The 17,830-nt window shown below is 36.4% G+C and overlaps 1 protein-coding gene across 6 annotated transcripts in view; it reads left to right on the top strand.

Moving 5' to 3' along the window:
* The window catches only part of LRRC7 (leucine rich repeat containing 7), a 498,913-nt gene that overhangs the window by 309,717 nt on the left and 171,366 nt on the right, over window positions 1–17,830 (top strand). For all 6 annotated transcript variants that reach the window (XM_060304379.1, XM_060304393.1, XM_030865914.2 and 3 more), the window contains one exon: window positions 12,108–12,171. In XM_060304379.1, coding sequence (XP_060160362.1) covers window positions 12,108–12,171 — 64 coding nt within the window. The remainder of the gene's footprint in view (window positions 1–12,107; window positions 12,172–17,830) is intronic.

Here is a 17,830-nt window from a genome sequence, read left to right as displayed (position 1 = left end):
TATTTACAAAGCCCAAAGTGACAAGTTGTAATTTTTTCATTGAATAATAGGAAGAAATAATGAGCCTGAAACAATGAGCCTGTGTGTGTGTGTGTGTGTGTGTGTGTGTGTGTGTGTGTGTGTGAAGAGTCTCTTAGGAAAGAAACTTGTTTTTCCCTGCTCAGTTATCTATGAGTTTTAAAATAGCTTAACTGTGCCTGAGTAGTTTTTCAGTAGTGTTTGAAATCTCTTCATGAGCTTATAATGTAGGTTGCAGCATATTCTAGTGAAAATGAGCATCTTCATAGCTGATTATGTTTCCCATAACCTCTTGATTAGACTGCTTCAGTGCAAGCCAGGAGCTTCAGTTCCTGAAGTGTGACCATACACAGAGATAATTGTCATGGTTTCTGCTCATATGGCACCGTTTCTCCAGAAAAGTTCAAAAAGTCTTACAATTTTATCTTTACTGCATTGTCATGAGTTAGGAATGCACAATAATTTTTGGCCAGTGGGAAAACTCACATTCAGAGTGAATGAATGACTGGTTCTGGTCATAAACCCAAGAAGACTAGAGAGAGAGGAATGAAATTCAGTCTTCTCCTCAATCTAATTAGAGTAGTGCAGAATTTGTCTTACAGCTGGTTGCTGTTCATAAGGTTCTATTTTATACTTTAATCTATTTCACTGGAGAAGTTTATCTTACTATATAAACTAAAGCTATTCTTGAGAGGTTACTTGTAAGTTTATTTCTTCATACAGAATTTTTTTCATGTTATGCATTAAATTAAAGATACATAGTTATAGAAAAGAAAAGTTTTCTAATAAGACATCATGAAATCAGCTTAAACTTTTAAATGTTGAATATTTAAAAGGAAAAAATATTTCCCAAGGAAATACTCAAAATAATGTGACAGCTTGATGTAAATTATATATTTTAAATATTTATTCTAAAAATTTAAATACTGCAAGGAGAAACATGTTAATTAGAAGCATTCACAAATTGCTTAATTAGACGAATTCTAAAAAATTGTCTTCCCAATATTCTTTGACAGAATAATAGATGTTTAGTTTGGTTACATATCCTTCTGGGAGATCCAAGAAGCCAGTTTAGCTTTTTGTTGCTGTTCTTAGGGGAAAGTTGAATTGAAATGATGGAGAGTACATAAATATTGTAGCTGTGACATTGGCTTAAGATATAGTAATAATCGAGGAAGATTTTTTTTTTAATTTTTATTGGAGTATAGTTGATTTACAATGTTGTATCAGTTTCAGGTGTACAGCAAATCAGTTATACATATACATATATCCACTCTTTTTTTTAAGATTATTTTCTCATGTAGGCCATTAAGGGAGAATCTTTATAGAAAACATTTTATCAGAGAAATTATATTATGTTACTGGACAATGGATTTTAAATTTTTCCTTGTGTGTAAATATAATAAGTTTATGTTTCTTCAACATGAGGTATGCTGCTACTTGCATTTTTAAAGAATATCAATTCCTGGGCCTTCTTGTCTTTAGTACTTGTGTTGTAAGGAATGATTTACTTCAAAATGTATAATACAAGGCTTCCCTGGCGGTGCAGTGGTTGAGAGTCCACCTGCCGATTCAGGGGACAGGGGTTCATGCCCCGGTCCGGGAAGATCCCACATGTGGCGGAGCGGCTAGGCCCGTGAGCCATGGCCGCTGAGCCTGCACATCCGGAGCCTGTGCTCTGCAACAGGAGAGGCCACAACAGTGAGAGGCCGGCGTACCGCAAAAAAAAAAAAAAAAAAAATGTATAATACAAAGTTCATTTAAAGAAAGATTGTGAACAAGAGAACATGGTAGAATCAGTAGGTCCAAAGTATAAAATGTAAATGTCCATTTAACATAGGACATGGATTAAGTGGAAAGATAGTATATTCTTTCCCTAAGTTCCAATACGAGAGAAACATTGGACAGTAGCAACTGAGGGGAGTTTTCCTATCCTTGTGACATGAATAGCCACTAATTAGAGAGTGTTTGAGAACATTTGAAAGACAAGTTAAAAGATGGAATGAATAAGCCCATGCCAAAAATTTGCAGAATCTTGTGAGAGTCAGCAAACCCATGTTATTGCACTGGGAATTTATGGAGAAACAAAATTCTGCCAACTTTATGTGGCTTCAGAAGTAATTGTACACTTGAATAGATAAAACCTCTGAATCTGATAAAAAGCAAATCATAGACTGTATAATTTTATCAGAGTGACAGATGCACCAAGATATTGTGTTATTTCCCGTCATTGCTCCAATTGGAATCTTTTACCAGATTTGCAATTGGATAAATGCTATAAAGTAATAGCATGCTAGTAAGGACTTAATTTTCATAAATGCAACCAAAGGACAGTATTAAGAATAAATGTCCCTAGATTCCAGTAACATGTACCCTAAGAAATGAGAATTTCAAATAGTATATAAATATAGTTATCTAGTGGCAATTACCTCATAATAAATATTTCCAGTCCTTAATTTATCTATTGTATCAGGTTTTAAAAACTTAAATATTCTTAGGGACCAAGCTTATATCATAAACCCACGGAGCTATCTAGATGTAAGATCTTAAGGACTGATGTAGACCAGGGGTTGGAAAACTATAGCTTATGGTCCAAATTTGGTGGCCCCTTTTTTATAAATAAAGCTTTATTGGAACACAGCCATGTCCATTGCACTACAATGGCAGAACTGGGTAGTTGAGACAGAGACCATATGGCCTATAGAGCATGAAACCCTTCTTGTCTAGCCTTTAATAGAAAAAGTTTCTTGACTCCTGGCATAGACTACAGTGAGCTCTAGAAAATATTCTTTTCAAAAAACATTAATATTTAAACAATGGTCAAGCCAAACAGTCCAGGCCAGGTTTAGATGATTGGCCACTGCTGTGAAAAGAGATCCTGTGCCAGCTCTGTCATTAACTTTCTGTGTGACGTTGAACAAGTCACCAAGTCTCCTCTAGTAAGAAGGGAGCACTTCTTTTTCCTGAGGTTGCTGTGCATAAGGCCAAATGGCAAAAATCAATATGGTCTTTTAAGGAGAATGTGAAAGTCAAACCAGGGAAGCATGTCCAAAACAGTCATAAATGCAAGAAGAGCCTGAAGTGAATATTGGGAGTTAAGATGCAGGGCCTGACAGGTCAGAGTTTCAAGAAGACAAAAGAGGATGATTCGATCAAATTTAAATCCTATATTCATTATAGGGAAACACACATGCCTGTGTTTTCGTGGACTAAGTATGTCCATGATTCCATGGACTGGGATGGACAAGAACTCAATTTCATCATCTGCAAAAAAGTATTTACAGTGTTCTCCTAGTCTAAGAAATGTCCTGTGGGAAAGAAAAGAAAAATGTTTTTGGTCACATAAACAGGAAATTGTCTAAACTAATTGAATCTGTTAAATAATCACAATGAACATTTGTATGTTTTATAAGAAGTCCTACTGATAAGAAATCTATTTAACATTTTTTAAGCAAGATTTGCCAAAATGTACTGACCATCTGAAATTTTTTTTAAATCATGCAACATTTATAAGTCCTTAGGAAAACTTCAAGAAACTCTGACCTCAATAATCTCTCAAAATATTTCCAACTCTGAAATTCTTCTGTAAGTATTTCAATACCTAACTCTTAAAGAACACCTACCATATGTCAATCACAATTTATGTGCTTTACCTGTATTAACTATTTTAATCATCAAAATAACCTTATGATGTAAGGATTCTTATTATCATTCCCATATTACAGATGAGAAAACTGAGGTGCAAAGATGTTCTTACTGGTTTAAAGTCAAACAGCTAAGTGAGTGGTAGAATCAGGATTTATACCCAGGTTGTCTGAATTCAGAGTCTATGCCCTAAACTACTCTCCATTTAGAGTTTTGTTGCTATATTTCAGATATCCAAACAAATGAAAAACTCACCTAAATATTTCACTTAGTATTTTTTATTATTTGGATTTTTTAAAACCTACTATTGAAAATGTCAGGAAGTCAACTTAACACAAGATGCAGATATCCTGGGACGGATGAATCTCAGCCTTATCTGCCTTTATCATCAAGCATAGTTTACAATAAGTAAGCTAATGTATATTCATTACAATATTCATTAAAACAGGCCTATCAGGATATCTCCTTGGCAACTGTTAATTAATTATAGCTGCCTCCTTGGCAACTGTTAGTTAACTGTAGATGTCTGATAAAAATTGAGTGGTTTTTCTTTGTAAATATTCTAGAATTCAAACAGCTCACTGGTAAAGAGTTATTCATTCACGCACATATGAATATCTTCATTAAACAAACTGTTTGAGAAGCTATTTGTAAGATCAACAACTTACTTGCTCTCATGAAGCTTCAGTCTAGTAGGGGGAAAATAATTAGCAAGTAAACAAGTTTTAATTTTCAGTATTAAATATTAAAATATAAAATTAACCTAAAAAATTAAATTAAATATTTTCAGTGGTAAGTGTTAAGAAGAAAATGGAACAGGGCAATATATAACATGAAGATGGGAAAGAGATTTAATTTTGGGTAAAGGGGATATGAGGAGGAAAAATATGAGCTGAGTTGAAAAGGAGCCAGCTATGAGAAGATTTACGAGTTAGAACATTACAGGCAAGAGAAGCAGCAATGATAAATGTAACAATCATGGAAACTTTATACATTTCTACAATTTTTACATGTATAATATGAACATAGGTTGGTAAACATCATTTAATACAACCAATTTCATTAGAACTTGCTCATTCAGATAACTAGGTGAACTTTACAAATGGCTAAATAATCAGAAAGATATTTGGTTCAGACAGGAGATGATCAAATTGTAGGCATAACTGATAGAGAATGTGACCCAAACTGTAACAAGTCCTGATATTTTCTCCCTAACCTATGGCAGTGATCATGCCTTCAAGCCATTTGTAAGGGGAAGTCACACCAGTCAGATTCCTGTGTTGGGACATAGAGGTAGGCCCCAGGCCCATGTGTTTACTGTAAGGACAAAAGAGTACAGTCAAATGAGTACATAATCAAGTAGACTGCTTGAAGTGCATAAGAACAGGCCACGTGGGACCCCACCTAGTAGAGTAAGGAGGCTCACCCTCCAAGGAATCAGCAAGGAGAGGAGATAAAAGCCTGGAATATTCCTCTAGCACAGTGGATCTCAACTAGAAGTAATTTTGCCCCCCTAACCTCTACCCTGGGAACATTTGACAATGTCTGGAGACATCTGAAAACTGCAGAGATTACTACTGATATTAGGTAGGTAGAGGCCTTGGATGCTGCTAAACATCCTACAATGCACAAGATAGCTGCATCCCAGATATCCCCTTATCCAACCATGAGGATAGAATGACAGGGATTCGTGCAATGGGAATTTTTAGAATTTCTTCACTTTGGACCAAAATCTCTTACATTCTTTAAGGATACATGTTAGTATTGTGGACTTAAGCTATAATCACAGAAAAACCTCAGCTTCAGATGTACTCTTTTAGCATTTTCATTCTTTCTTTTCACATATATGACTCATATAGCAACGTTCTCCAAAACCCAGCTCAAACTTCACCTTTTCATAAAGTTTTCCATAATTACCAAACTGTCAAATGTTCCTTCTTCTGAGCTCCTATGGCAATCTATACATACTTTTATCCTAGCATTTATCACCCTGTGAAGTAATTATTCATTGAAAGGTCATTCCCATTTTAAAAATAGGTCTTTCTGGGTAGAGACTATGTAAGATGTGCTAAACATCCTACAGTGCACAAAGTAGTCCCCTATATCAAAGAATTAACTGGCCCAAAATGTCAATAGTGCCAAGGTTGAGAAACCTTGCATCCCAGAAATCTTTGTAACTTCAATGTCCACGTGGCACCTGCCATAAGGAAGCACAAAGTGAATGAATAAATGCTCACAAACACTACTAACATAAAAATACCATGAGTTCTATTTTATTTTTCTGACAAAGCCTTACTTGTTTGTGTCCTAATTAAATTAAAAACCTATTACATATTTCATCTGAAAGGAACTTTTTTTGGACAATTTGACAATGATTATAGTTTAGTAACTAGCACACGAACAAGAAAAGCAACAGGCTGCATTATAGACTGTCTAAAATCTTGTGGGTAAAGACAGTCATTTTGAAAGGTGTAAAATGTAAGAAATAATATAGAATGACATTTTCAAAAAGCAGAAATAAGAGTGTAAAATTTTAAAGATATGTAAGAAATCATATTGGAAAGTAACTTTAAAAATGGAAGTAAGGACGCGGGTTCGTGTCCTGGTACGGGAATATTCCGCGTGCCGCGGAGCGGCTGGGCCATGGCCGTTGGGAGTGCGCATCCGGAGCCTGTGCTCCGCAGCGGAAGAGGACACAACAGTGAGAGGCCCGCGTACCGCAAAAAAATAAATAATAAAAAAAAAAAAAATGGAAGTAAGAATGTAATGATAGAATGAAACTTTGGTGATAGTAATTAATGGAAACTAAGATCAAGAAAATAAAATAAGATAAAATTAAAATAGAAGAAAAGATATTTTAAACAACAGACTGGGCTTCCCTGGTGGCGCAGTGGTTGAGAGTCCGCCTGCTGATGCAGGGGACACGGGTTCGTGCCCCAGTTCGGGAAGATCCCACATGCCACGGAGTGGCTGGGCCCGTGAGCCATGGCCACTGAGCCTGCGTGTCCAGAGCCTGTGCTGGGCGACAGGCGAGGCCACAACAGTGAGAGGCCCCAACAGTGAGAGGCCCACATACCGCAAAAAAAATTAAAAAAATAAAATAAAATTTTAAAAAACAGAACTTAAATAAGCTTCAGGAAATAGTTTAGAGAACCTCATGGGAAAGCCTTTTGTCATTGTTGTTCCGGAGCAAACAAAAGGAAAATTGTTGCTCATTCAAAAGAATGGCAAAGGAATCGTAGGAAGCTATGTTATAAACTTAAAATATAGTTTTATGTATGAATTTATGAGTCAAAGATTTCAAAAGCAATAGCCTAAAACTAGGATGGGAAAAGAAAAGGTCTTAGAGGTGGCAGAGAGGCTACCTATCCCCATACAAAAGGAATCAAGCAAACTACACTAATAGAAACATAAGACATAATAGATACATTTATACATTGTCTTGGTCAGCCCACGTCTAAAGAACAGTGTTTAATTCTGAGTGCCAGTTGGCCTTCAGAGATAGAAATGTTTCAGATTCTGTGGTCCATATGGTCTGTCTCACTACTCAATTCTGCCATTGCAGTGCAAAAGAGCCATAGATTATATGTTAACAAATGGGCATGACTATGTTCCAGTAAAGCTTTATCTATAAAAATAAAAGTGCCAGGTTTGTATCTCATCCTGTTTGGAAGAGAAGCTTTGATAAAGATGATCAGGGTGTTTAGGTTTCTGGAAACCCCATCATGTAAGAAATGATTTAAAAGATCACCAATATTTAACCTAGAAAAAAGAGATAAGTCCCAGAACTAATAAAATTTACTTTAGGACACTCAAGTACAAGACATCACTCATGTCTTCATTTAATAAAAATAATTGTGTCTTTCTCTTTAACCACCATGGCTAGAAAAAATGTATATTCTCAGGTTTATGTGATACGCATCTTGGAGATCAGTGAGAACTACAGAGTTCCTAGAGTTCAGGAAGTTGTGGAAAGGCTTCTGGTCTTCAGCTCATGATGGTTCTCACTAGAATACTTTTTGCCTAAGGCTACATGGTCAAGTCAAATGCAGGTGGCTTTACTACTCCTGTGGTCATTTTTCATTCATTGCCATGCTTGGTCACTTGGTCCTTCACCTTGGTTCCCAAAGTTTTGGTGCTCATTGTTTGTTGGACGACAATGTGGTCTAGAAACAAAGCTTGAGAGAATCTGCCACTCCTCAGTATTCCCAGGCTCAGAAGAAAATCTAATTCTCTCTTCATGGAGCACAGCCACTACTGCCCCTTCCACTAGAAGCACCTATTCAGTGGTATAGGTTTGGCAAGAGGTGAGTCAGATGTTCTTACAATGCTGGCCAATGTTTCACAACCATCTTTGGACTGCTAGTGGTCCCACACAGACCCTTCTGGGCATCTTGAAGTGTAAAGGAGACATATATATATATATATATATATATATATATATATATATATATATATATATAAACTAACAATTCAAGAAAGTTAGTGACCAATGCCAAATAAATCATGGAAAAGAAAGCAGATAGTATGTGAGCTTAAAAGGAGAGATAACTTTGTGGTGGAGTAGACAAGAAACATCACTTATTTATTTTTCAAATATTTATTTCTAGTCAAGACCTTTTACCTGAGCTCCAGTCTTACACAGGCACACGTGTGCACGTGTGTGACCATGCGTGCACACACAATTTTCTCCTAACATAGGACTCACACATTCACCTCAAATTCTCTATAGTATTTAAAAAAGTATTCACTACATCCAGCTCTCTCCACCTTAGATTTATTCCTTTGCAACATTCCCACAGTGCTACTCAATCCAGAAACTAGCTTCAATTCCTTCCTCTTCTTTACCTTCCACATCCAACCAACTATCATCATTACCAAGTATGTCTTTACCAGTGCATCCCTCATAGTTCCCGCCATATCATCCATACTGCCATTGTCCTATTTCTGGCCACAATTATATCCCACATAGATTTCAGGACAGTCTTTTATTTGACCTTTTTGCTAGCACATCTCCACATTTCCCACACCACTCCAAGCTGCCAAAGTGATCTTTCTAAAATAAAAATTTGATATATCTTCCCTATCTAAATCTTAAAGCTTCCATTGCCTTCAAGCTAAAACTCAAACTTCTTTGTTTAACATGGATGATCTCATGATCTGGCCCTTGTCTACATATTATTTCTTATTTCTTACTATGTTTCTTATTTACCATTCTTACTAACCTGCAGTTCCTTAAATGGGCTTTGATCTCTTTCAATGCCCCCCTTTGATGTCTCTTCCAAAAAACATCCATCTCTTCTGATTCTGTAGCCTGATCAACTGCTACAAAGTGAAGGGTCAGTAGAGTCTCTTCTTTTTTTTTTTTTTTTTTTTTTGCGGTACGCGGGCCTCTCACTGTTGTGGCCTCTCCCGTTGCAGAGCACAGGCTCCGGACTCGCAGGCTCAGCGGCCGTGGCTCACGGGCCCAGCCGCTCCGCCGCATGCGGGATCTTCCTGGACTGGGGCACGAACCCTCGCCCCTGCATCGGCAGGCAGACTCTCAACCACTGCGCCACCAGCGAAGCCCGAGTCTCCTATTTTTTACTCCCACTCTCCAACGCTGAAAAAGCACTTCTTTAGAATCCTACACATATATTTTCTATGGCATTTAGTCTATTGGGTAAACATGGCCCATTGTCTTAACCATTTTCTTTCAAGATTATGAGCTATCTGATAATAGGAAAAACACCTTTCATCTTGATAACCTTAAAAGTTGAGAGATAGTAGGAAATCAATATGTTTATGTTATTGAATAAAGAGTATTGAAGATGTATGGATAAAGGCATATTGAACGGGAGAAAAAGAGCATTAGCAAAAGCTTAAAACAGAAAACTGATCTTCTCAAAGTCATCACTAATCTACGTGTTGTTCAATCAAGTGGTCATTTCTCAGGTATATCATCAAGTTTTCTTACAATTTGTTATTTCTTCCAACTTGAAACGCCATCTTTACTTGACTTCCAGTTCTTCACACTCTTCTGGCTTTTCTCTTGTGATCCTAATAGCTTCTCTGTCTTCTTTCCTGGCTCATCCTCATGTCTTCTTAGACCTATTATCTTCTCATCTACACTCATTCCTTTGGTGATCTCACATGCTCAAGGCTTGATACCGTCTGTATGCTGACCATGCTCTAATGATCTATTTTGCCTGGACTTCTTCCCTGAACTCCAGACTTGTGTATATAACTTCCTGCTTGACATCTCTAGTTGGCTTTACAATAGAAATTTCTAATTTAGCATTTCTTTTTTTTTCAACCTTATGAGGTGAGGTATAACTGATAAATAAAATTGTAAGATATTTAAAGTACATTGTGATGATTTAATGGAAGTATACATTATGAAAGGATTCTTCTAATCTAATTAATTAACCCATCCATCACTTCACATATTTATCTTTTGAGGAGGAAATTTGAGGGGGGATGGACAGGGGTAAGAACATTTAAAACCAAGCTTTTGATGAACCCAAAACCCTGCTCACCCTGTCTTCTCCATCAGTCAATTACACTTCATCCTTCTAGTTGTTCAGACCAAAACACACTTTTAATCACATTTGACTCTACTTTCTCTTACTCCCCACAATCATTTCATCAACAAAACATTTGAATCTAATGTTAAGTATGTCCAGAATCCAGCCACTTCTCACCCCGTCCGCTGCCACCAACCTGACCAAACCACTGTCACCTCTCATTTGGCATTTTCCATTAACTGCCTGTTTGATCTCCCAGCTTCCACCTTCGTCCTCCTCGGTCTGTCTACAAGCCTGAAATCATAGGTATCCTTTTAAAATAAGTCACTTCAATATACCTTTGATCAAAGCCTTTCAGTGACCCTCCATTTTACTCAAAATCAAAGCCAAAGTCTTGGGTTATAAGACCCCATATTTTCTAACTCCCCATTATCATGTCTTTACTTCTCCTGTCCCTCAGTCTACTTCAGCCACACTGGGTACCTAGGATGTCTTCAAGCAAGCAACGTGTCCCTGCTTCAGAGTCTAGGCACTAGGGTGCTCCTTCATTTCGTTTAAGCATTGGCTCATATTTCTTCTCAGTGAGACCTGATTACCCTATTAAAAATTGCAGTCATGTTATATGAATTCTTCCTATCTTCCTCCTCTTCTTAAGTGTTCTTCATAGCACTTATAACCTTCTAGTATATTATTTTATTTTACTTAATTGTTTTATTTATTGTCATTATCATCTCCACTGGAATGTAAAGTACTTTTGAGGAGGAATTTTTGTTTCTTTTCATCCAGTGCTATTCCCCAGACCCCAGAAGATTGTCTAACTCATAATAATCTTTCAGTAACAGTTGCTGAGTGAAGAAAGAGTACACACATTTTTTTGCATTTATGAGTGCCTGCCAGAGTCTGAATTACAGTAGTATTTCATTTGCTACTCATAAAAGCCCTATAAGATAATTACTACATGAATTTTAAAGATGAAGGAATGAAAATTTTTTGAGATTTGAGTCAACAATGCCTCCAGAATTTCTGTATAGTCAAGAGTTGGAGACAGCATTCTGGTTAGTAGGGAGATAAAAAACTTGAAAATCAGAAAAATGCTCTCTTCTCTTATGTTGTATGTTATACTTGAGAATGGTTTGGTAAATGCTGATTACACATGGCATGTGCTAAGATACGTCTAATCTTTGGCACCAACTCTTGCCCGAGGTTTAAGGTTGTTCAAAGCTGCAGCATCATTCAAGCCAATATGTTTAGGAGACAATGAGTACAAAAGTTGGGGGTAGGGGATTAAGAGGTACAAACTACTATGTATAAAATAAATGAGCTAGAAGGATATAAAGTACAGCACAAGGAATATAGCCAATATTTTATAATAATTATAAATGGAATATAACCTTTAAAAATTGTGAATCACTATGTTGTACATCTGAAGCTTACATAATATTATAAATCAACTATATCTCAATAAAAGAAGATAAAAAAGTTTTTCTATAACAGAATTTCATTTAAGGAAGTGAAAAATGACAAGATTGATGATGAATTTGTGGCCATATTGTGAAATTTTAGAACGCTTTACTAAGAATTGGGTTTATCTGTTGGTTTCCAAAACCTGTGGGGATTCTTAAAAATATGGATTTTGGAGCCCCAATTGGTACCTCCTATTGGTATAGATTTTTAACAAGCTTCCCAGATTTTCATTAAGCATCCAGGCCAGAACTCCATCCATAGACTGGCATTTGGAAACATGGTAAGCTACTAAAGGTTTTCAGGCAGCAGTTTGCATATGTTACTGTATATTTGCAACTTACTTCTCCTTAAAAAATACCCCCATATCTGTGCACTATACACCCAGGTAAATCTGATAGGGAGGTGGGTGGAATGTCTTTTGGAGCGATGTGTCATACACTGCCTCACAATAATATTTTTCTCCATCTGTTATAGGTCAATGCACAAACTGGCCCAGTTGGAAAGACTTGACCTAGGCAATAATGAATTCAGTGAGCTGGTAAGCAAATGCATTTTCTAAATTTGATAAATATATCCCAGGGGATTATTTCTTTTGCTCTGTCTTGATAACCTCAGGCATTAAATCATCAGGTGCACATTTACATTTGCTAAATGAAATAAAATCTGGAATTAAAGTGATTGTTTATCTGTATAGTAAGCTACAGGGAATTGAATAATATTAGGATTAACTTTAAAAGCGGGGGTATGGATAGGCAGATGCAAAGTGTCAGTTTTGAGCACCACCTATATAGCAGGCACCATGTTCAGAGTGTTATATATGTTGCCTTATTTAATCCTGATTTGCCATGTTGCCATGCAACATGGAAACAAGCTCAAGGTGGTCACTGACTTACATAGCTTTTATGTGGTTGAACAGGAATTAAACCAAGACTTGATTAACTCAAAGTCCATACCTTGAAGACTTCTGCTTTGGCTGCTTAATGGGCATAGCATGAGAGGAGTGGTCAATGGCCTTTTATTTCCAATTGTACTGAAAGTGTCTTTCTAGTGAACATATGTTATGACCTCACTGCCAGCAAAATTGACAGAATTTTGACTACTCCTTTTAGGCTTAAGTTTTCTTTAAATGTTCCTGAAAACCAAAATCTCAAATGCAAATTAGAAAGAAAATACTCTTTTACCAGCAGACCCAGCCTGTTTTACTCAGAGGTCTTCCACTTGAACATCTTCAAATTTCAAAAATCAATTCACCTAAATTGTATTTTAACTATTTTTAAATTGAAACATTTAAGAGTGTAATCAGCTTTTCTTTTGCAGCTATGTTACTAGCTACATGACCTTGTGAAAATGACTTAACCTCTCTAACCCTCATTTTCCTTTTCTATAAAATGGAGATTATGATGGTTCCTCCCCTCCAAGGTTTGTAGGAGAATTAAGTTAAAAAATGTACAGGACCTGGAAAAGTGATTCCCAGTAAATGCCAATGTATAGGGGTGATAGGGTATAATTCACACTACAACTTGAACGTGCAAAAAAATAACTTGTTTTACTTTGACCGTAACTAATTTGATCATTGTCCCAGCCTCTATCAGCTCTTTATTGAGGGTAAAAACTGACTTCTATTTTTCTATGATTAGAAGTTAAATCTAATTTTAGAAGTTACATGGTCCCTTTAGGTTGTGTTCATCTTCCCTGCATAGAAATTCTCTGTAACCTCTTGCCTTCCCCTGCTTGTCTCCTTAAGATGGAATCTGAGTGAGTGCGAAGGAAGGTACATATCTTTCTGACATGAGGAAAAGAGACGCCCTGTCCTCAGGCTGGATTTCAGAAGTGCTGGCCTCTGGGCTGATGTTTGCAGCTGATACTGCCTCCTGTGTTAAATCTGCAATTCTGAACCTGCCAGTTGGTTCTTTGGGCTCAGGCAATACCCCCTGGGAGCATTGGTCATCTTCCTCTTGCTGGCAGTGCCATCACCCAGTTATCATTGCATATACATGCATAAGTCTCTGTCCTGTCTTCCCTCCAGCACCATGCTTGGAAGTTCATCCCCGATTTCTGTTGTGAAGGAATCTCACCAGCCATAACCTTAATAGTGACCCCATAGCAAGTCTACAGGCTCTGAGAGTCCAAATGATATGCAAACTGAAAGAGGTCCACTAAAAACAAACTTCAGAGCTTCCTTCTGCCTGCTGCATCACACCGCCAAGCTTGCTCTGCTTTGGATACACCCAACTGTGTTATAGGGCAGCTGGCAAGGTGGCCTCAACACAGTAGAGCAAAATGACCCAGTACATAGTTTAATGCACCTCTGGCATTTTTAAAGGAGATATTTATTAGTGCAGGTAGAGAGAGACGTAAAGGTGGTGAATAACAGTGGCAAAACTATTGGTAGTTTTTTAAATTAGTTGTTAAGAAGTTAGGATCTACCCATGATTCCATGAAGACATGTAGCTTGGCCTAGTAGTTGAAAGAACATGGACAATGGATTCAGACGACTGAGGTTTAACTTTCAACTCCATCACTGGTTAGCTGGGTACCTTTGGGTCTATAGCTCACTCCCTATCCTCAGCTTCCTCTTCAATAAAATAAGGGTATCAAACCCATATATCTCACAGACTTTTTGAAAGAATTTCATGCAAGAGAATCTATAATAAACAATGCATGTTCAAATGAATTTCAGTTCTGTCAGGTATATAATTTTGCAAGCCTTTTGTATGGATACTTTGTGAATCAATATTTTACTATAAATATTTGCATTGACAAAGTTGAATAGGGCATGTTTATTTTTTGAAAATAAGCTTACTAAAGGTAAATTTTAAATACACATATTTTGACTTATGCTTCTGATGTCTAAGAAATCATCATCTGAGTAAAAACATTTTTTACTTTTGAACTCCCAATATTTTATGCCTGTCACAAAGTTAAGTCTCTTAATTTTTTTTTGCATTTCTACTGGGGTGCTTTATTTGATAATAGTTATTTGACGGGGTTGGGGGGAGTATATTTCTGGAACTTCTCATTTCTAATGTTATTTACTTTTAATCAAATATTTGAATTTTATTCATCATATGTGTGGGACTAGCTGTTATTTCTCTGACAGTAACAATTTTTAATGTGAAAATAAGAGAATTTGCTCTGATAAGAGGCTTCTAGAAACAAGAGCATATGGAGGAAAGGGAATTAAATTCCAATCTGTAGCTAGATATTGACACCTAGGAGATTACTGTTAGATGATTCATTTTGTGTGTCATGGTAAAGAGACAGATGTGAAGAGATGGCAGTAAGTAAAAAAAAAAAAAAAAAAAAAATGAGAATGAGAATGAGAAAACCTAATGAAGAAAACAGAAGTCTGCTTGCTAGAGAAGCAAGGTACATATCCCAAATAAGGTCTGAAGTAGAAATATCTACTTATGGATGCTACTTATGGTAACAATAAAAAATTGTAAACAAAAGAAATTATCTTATGTTTCTACAGGAATAACCACTAGAAGATACTAGACAAAGTTCTGGGAACATAATAGATTCTTAAAACTTTTTTTATGTGTGTTTCTTTCATGGCTTTTTTATCAATATAAAATTAATAAGTGTTCATTTAAAATTAAAATTATTAGAAAGTTAAAAGAAGCATAAAGACGATAGTAAAAGTAATCTGTGACCTCATCCCCATATATAATCATTATTAATATTTTTGGTATATTCTTTCTCCCTTCCCTCATTTTCTTTTAATGAGGTCAAATGAGCATTATTTGGAGCCTGGTCAGAGATGGGACACTAGTAGGTTGATGTGTGGAGTTGGATAGCATCAATCCTTAAAAATCCTCTGTACACTCTATGTAGTACATTCTTCGCACTGTTACAATAATTAGTAAGATCCCAATGTCATGGAATGGTCAGGGACCCTAAAACAGATTCAGTGATTATCATGGGGCCCAAAAGCTGTATGGTAGGATTATATTTCAGGTATAGATATATTTATCCAATGAACTAAGAATTGCTATTTGTCCTGAACTGGTGCAGGAAATAATGGAGCCCCAAAGCAAATCACCATGAGCCAGAATACTGGAAAATGGAGCAGATTGAGTAGCAGAGCCCCGAGGAGATAGGATGGATCCAGTAATAGTATGAGGTCATGGTTGACCATCCCCCAAAACTAGCTCTAGCTTCCAAGCTCCTTTACTTCCTTTCTTCATCCCCCCTTCCCTCAAAAGGAGAGGACTGTGGCATACAGGAAAATGTCACTTAAAGCCCCCAAAAACTCTGCTATGGGAACATTCATCAAAAGAGTCAGTCATAAGAAGCAAAATAAGAAAGCTTTAAGGCAAGCCAGAAAGAGAAAATTGCTCAGCTCAGAGGAGGCTAAAAGCAGACTGGGAAATGGTCTGTGTATGCCTCAGAGTCCATGATCGTGATATAACGATGATCATGACCTTCTATATAAACTATATTCAGTTCCATCCTGTCAGGGATATTTTTTACATCTGTGCTCATGCATGAGGTTGGTATACATTATTCTTGTGTACTTTATCCATGGGTTCCTGTTTTTCATCAGTTTTGAAAAATTAACAGTCCTTATCTCCTCAAATGTTGCCTTTTAACTGTATCTTCTGTCTCTCCTGCTGGAATTTGGATTAAATATGAATATGAGTGATTTTGAAATAAGTGATTTTGAAATACCATCTTATTAATATTTTGTAAGTTTTTTCTGGAAAAGTAATCAGATAAAAGGTAATTTTTAAATATCTATTTCATGTCCTTAAAGAAAGTCTTCCTGCCTCTGCACCTAAAATTAGCCAGGATTCATTCTCCAGAGTTTGAGGCATCATGATGAGATCATTTTAAGAGTATTTTCAACTCTTTGAGCTATTTAATGTGTCCAGTTACTGACAGAGATATTTCTAAACTACAGACCATTCAAATTCTGGATTAAAGAACAAAACATGGATTTTAAAAAACAAAACACCTAAATGACAGCAACAAAAATATTTAAAGAGTAAAAAATATATATTTTTCTGTGATAAAAAAACATTTTTTAAACACATGTAAAGATGGATTGAATTTAAAAGTTCAGAGAATTCATCAGGAAATGAGTAGCATCATTTTTGTTTTGTTTTGTTTTGTTTTTATTTTTGGCTGCGTTGGATCTTTGTTGCTGTGAGCTAATTTTCTCGAGTTGCGGCAAGCGAGGGCTACTCTTCCTTGTGGTGCACAGGCTTCTCATTGCGGTGGCTTCTCGTTGCAGAGCACGGGCTCTAGGCACGCGGGCTTCAGTAGTTGCAGCACGTGGGCTCAGTAGTTGTGGTATGCGGGCTCTAGAGCACAGGTTCAGTAATTGTGGCACATGGGCTTAGTTGCTCCACAGCATGTGGGATCTTCCCAGACCAGGGATCGAACCCAAGTCCCCTGCACTGGAAGGCTGATTTTTAACCACTGGTCCACCAGGGAAATCCCAGTAACATCATTTTAACTCTCTAATATTTGAAACAGTATGTCAAGCCATCTTTATAAAAAGATTTCATAAATTCAGCTATCCATGGACTGTATTAGAGGATTTATATTCTATAAAGCTTTTTTATAGAAAAGCTTAAAAAATAGTCTGCACTCTACAAGTCACTATTTTAAATGCTTAATAAGGCTGCAGATCACACTAAGCAAGAATTTCTAATCTCAATATTCAAACTGAATTTGTTTCTGTTGACTTTTTTCACTTTATTACATAGAATCAAACAAAAATTTCAAATGGATAAATCAAGTAAAGAATGGAGTCACTCTGAGCAAAATAACGGAGAAGAAATGCCAGTCGTTGTATAGACTATCTGTTTGGTTTTATAAATAATATGAATGTGTTTTCATAGAAATTTGAAACAGCTGAGTGCTGTTTTAACTTGTAATTTAAATTGATTAGAATTAAATTAAACTTTACCAGTAGCGTAACAGCCAATGATTTCAACTCCCTAGTTTGCCCAAGGTGTGCTCATCCTTAATTACCTAGGATGCATGTATACCTGGGGCAAGCGTTATATTTACATATCTGGTAATTTCCTTTATAGATAATTACAATGTAGGTTTGCCACACTTACTAATAAAATTTTGTTAATTATTCTTCAAGTAAAGCTTATAAGAAAAAGCAGAGTAATAAAAATACAATTTGTCATCTTATAACAGGCCATTCCATTTTCAGGGAAGATATTTAAAGCATC

Source organism: Globicephala melas, chromosome 1 (assembly GCF_963455315.2).
Source record: "Globicephala melas chromosome 1, mGloMel1.2, whole genome shotgun sequence".
Lineage (NCBI taxonomy): Eukaryota > Metazoa > Chordata > Mammalia > Artiodactyla > Delphinidae > Globicephala > Globicephala melas.
This window is presented reverse-complemented; position numbering and strand designations above follow the sequence as displayed.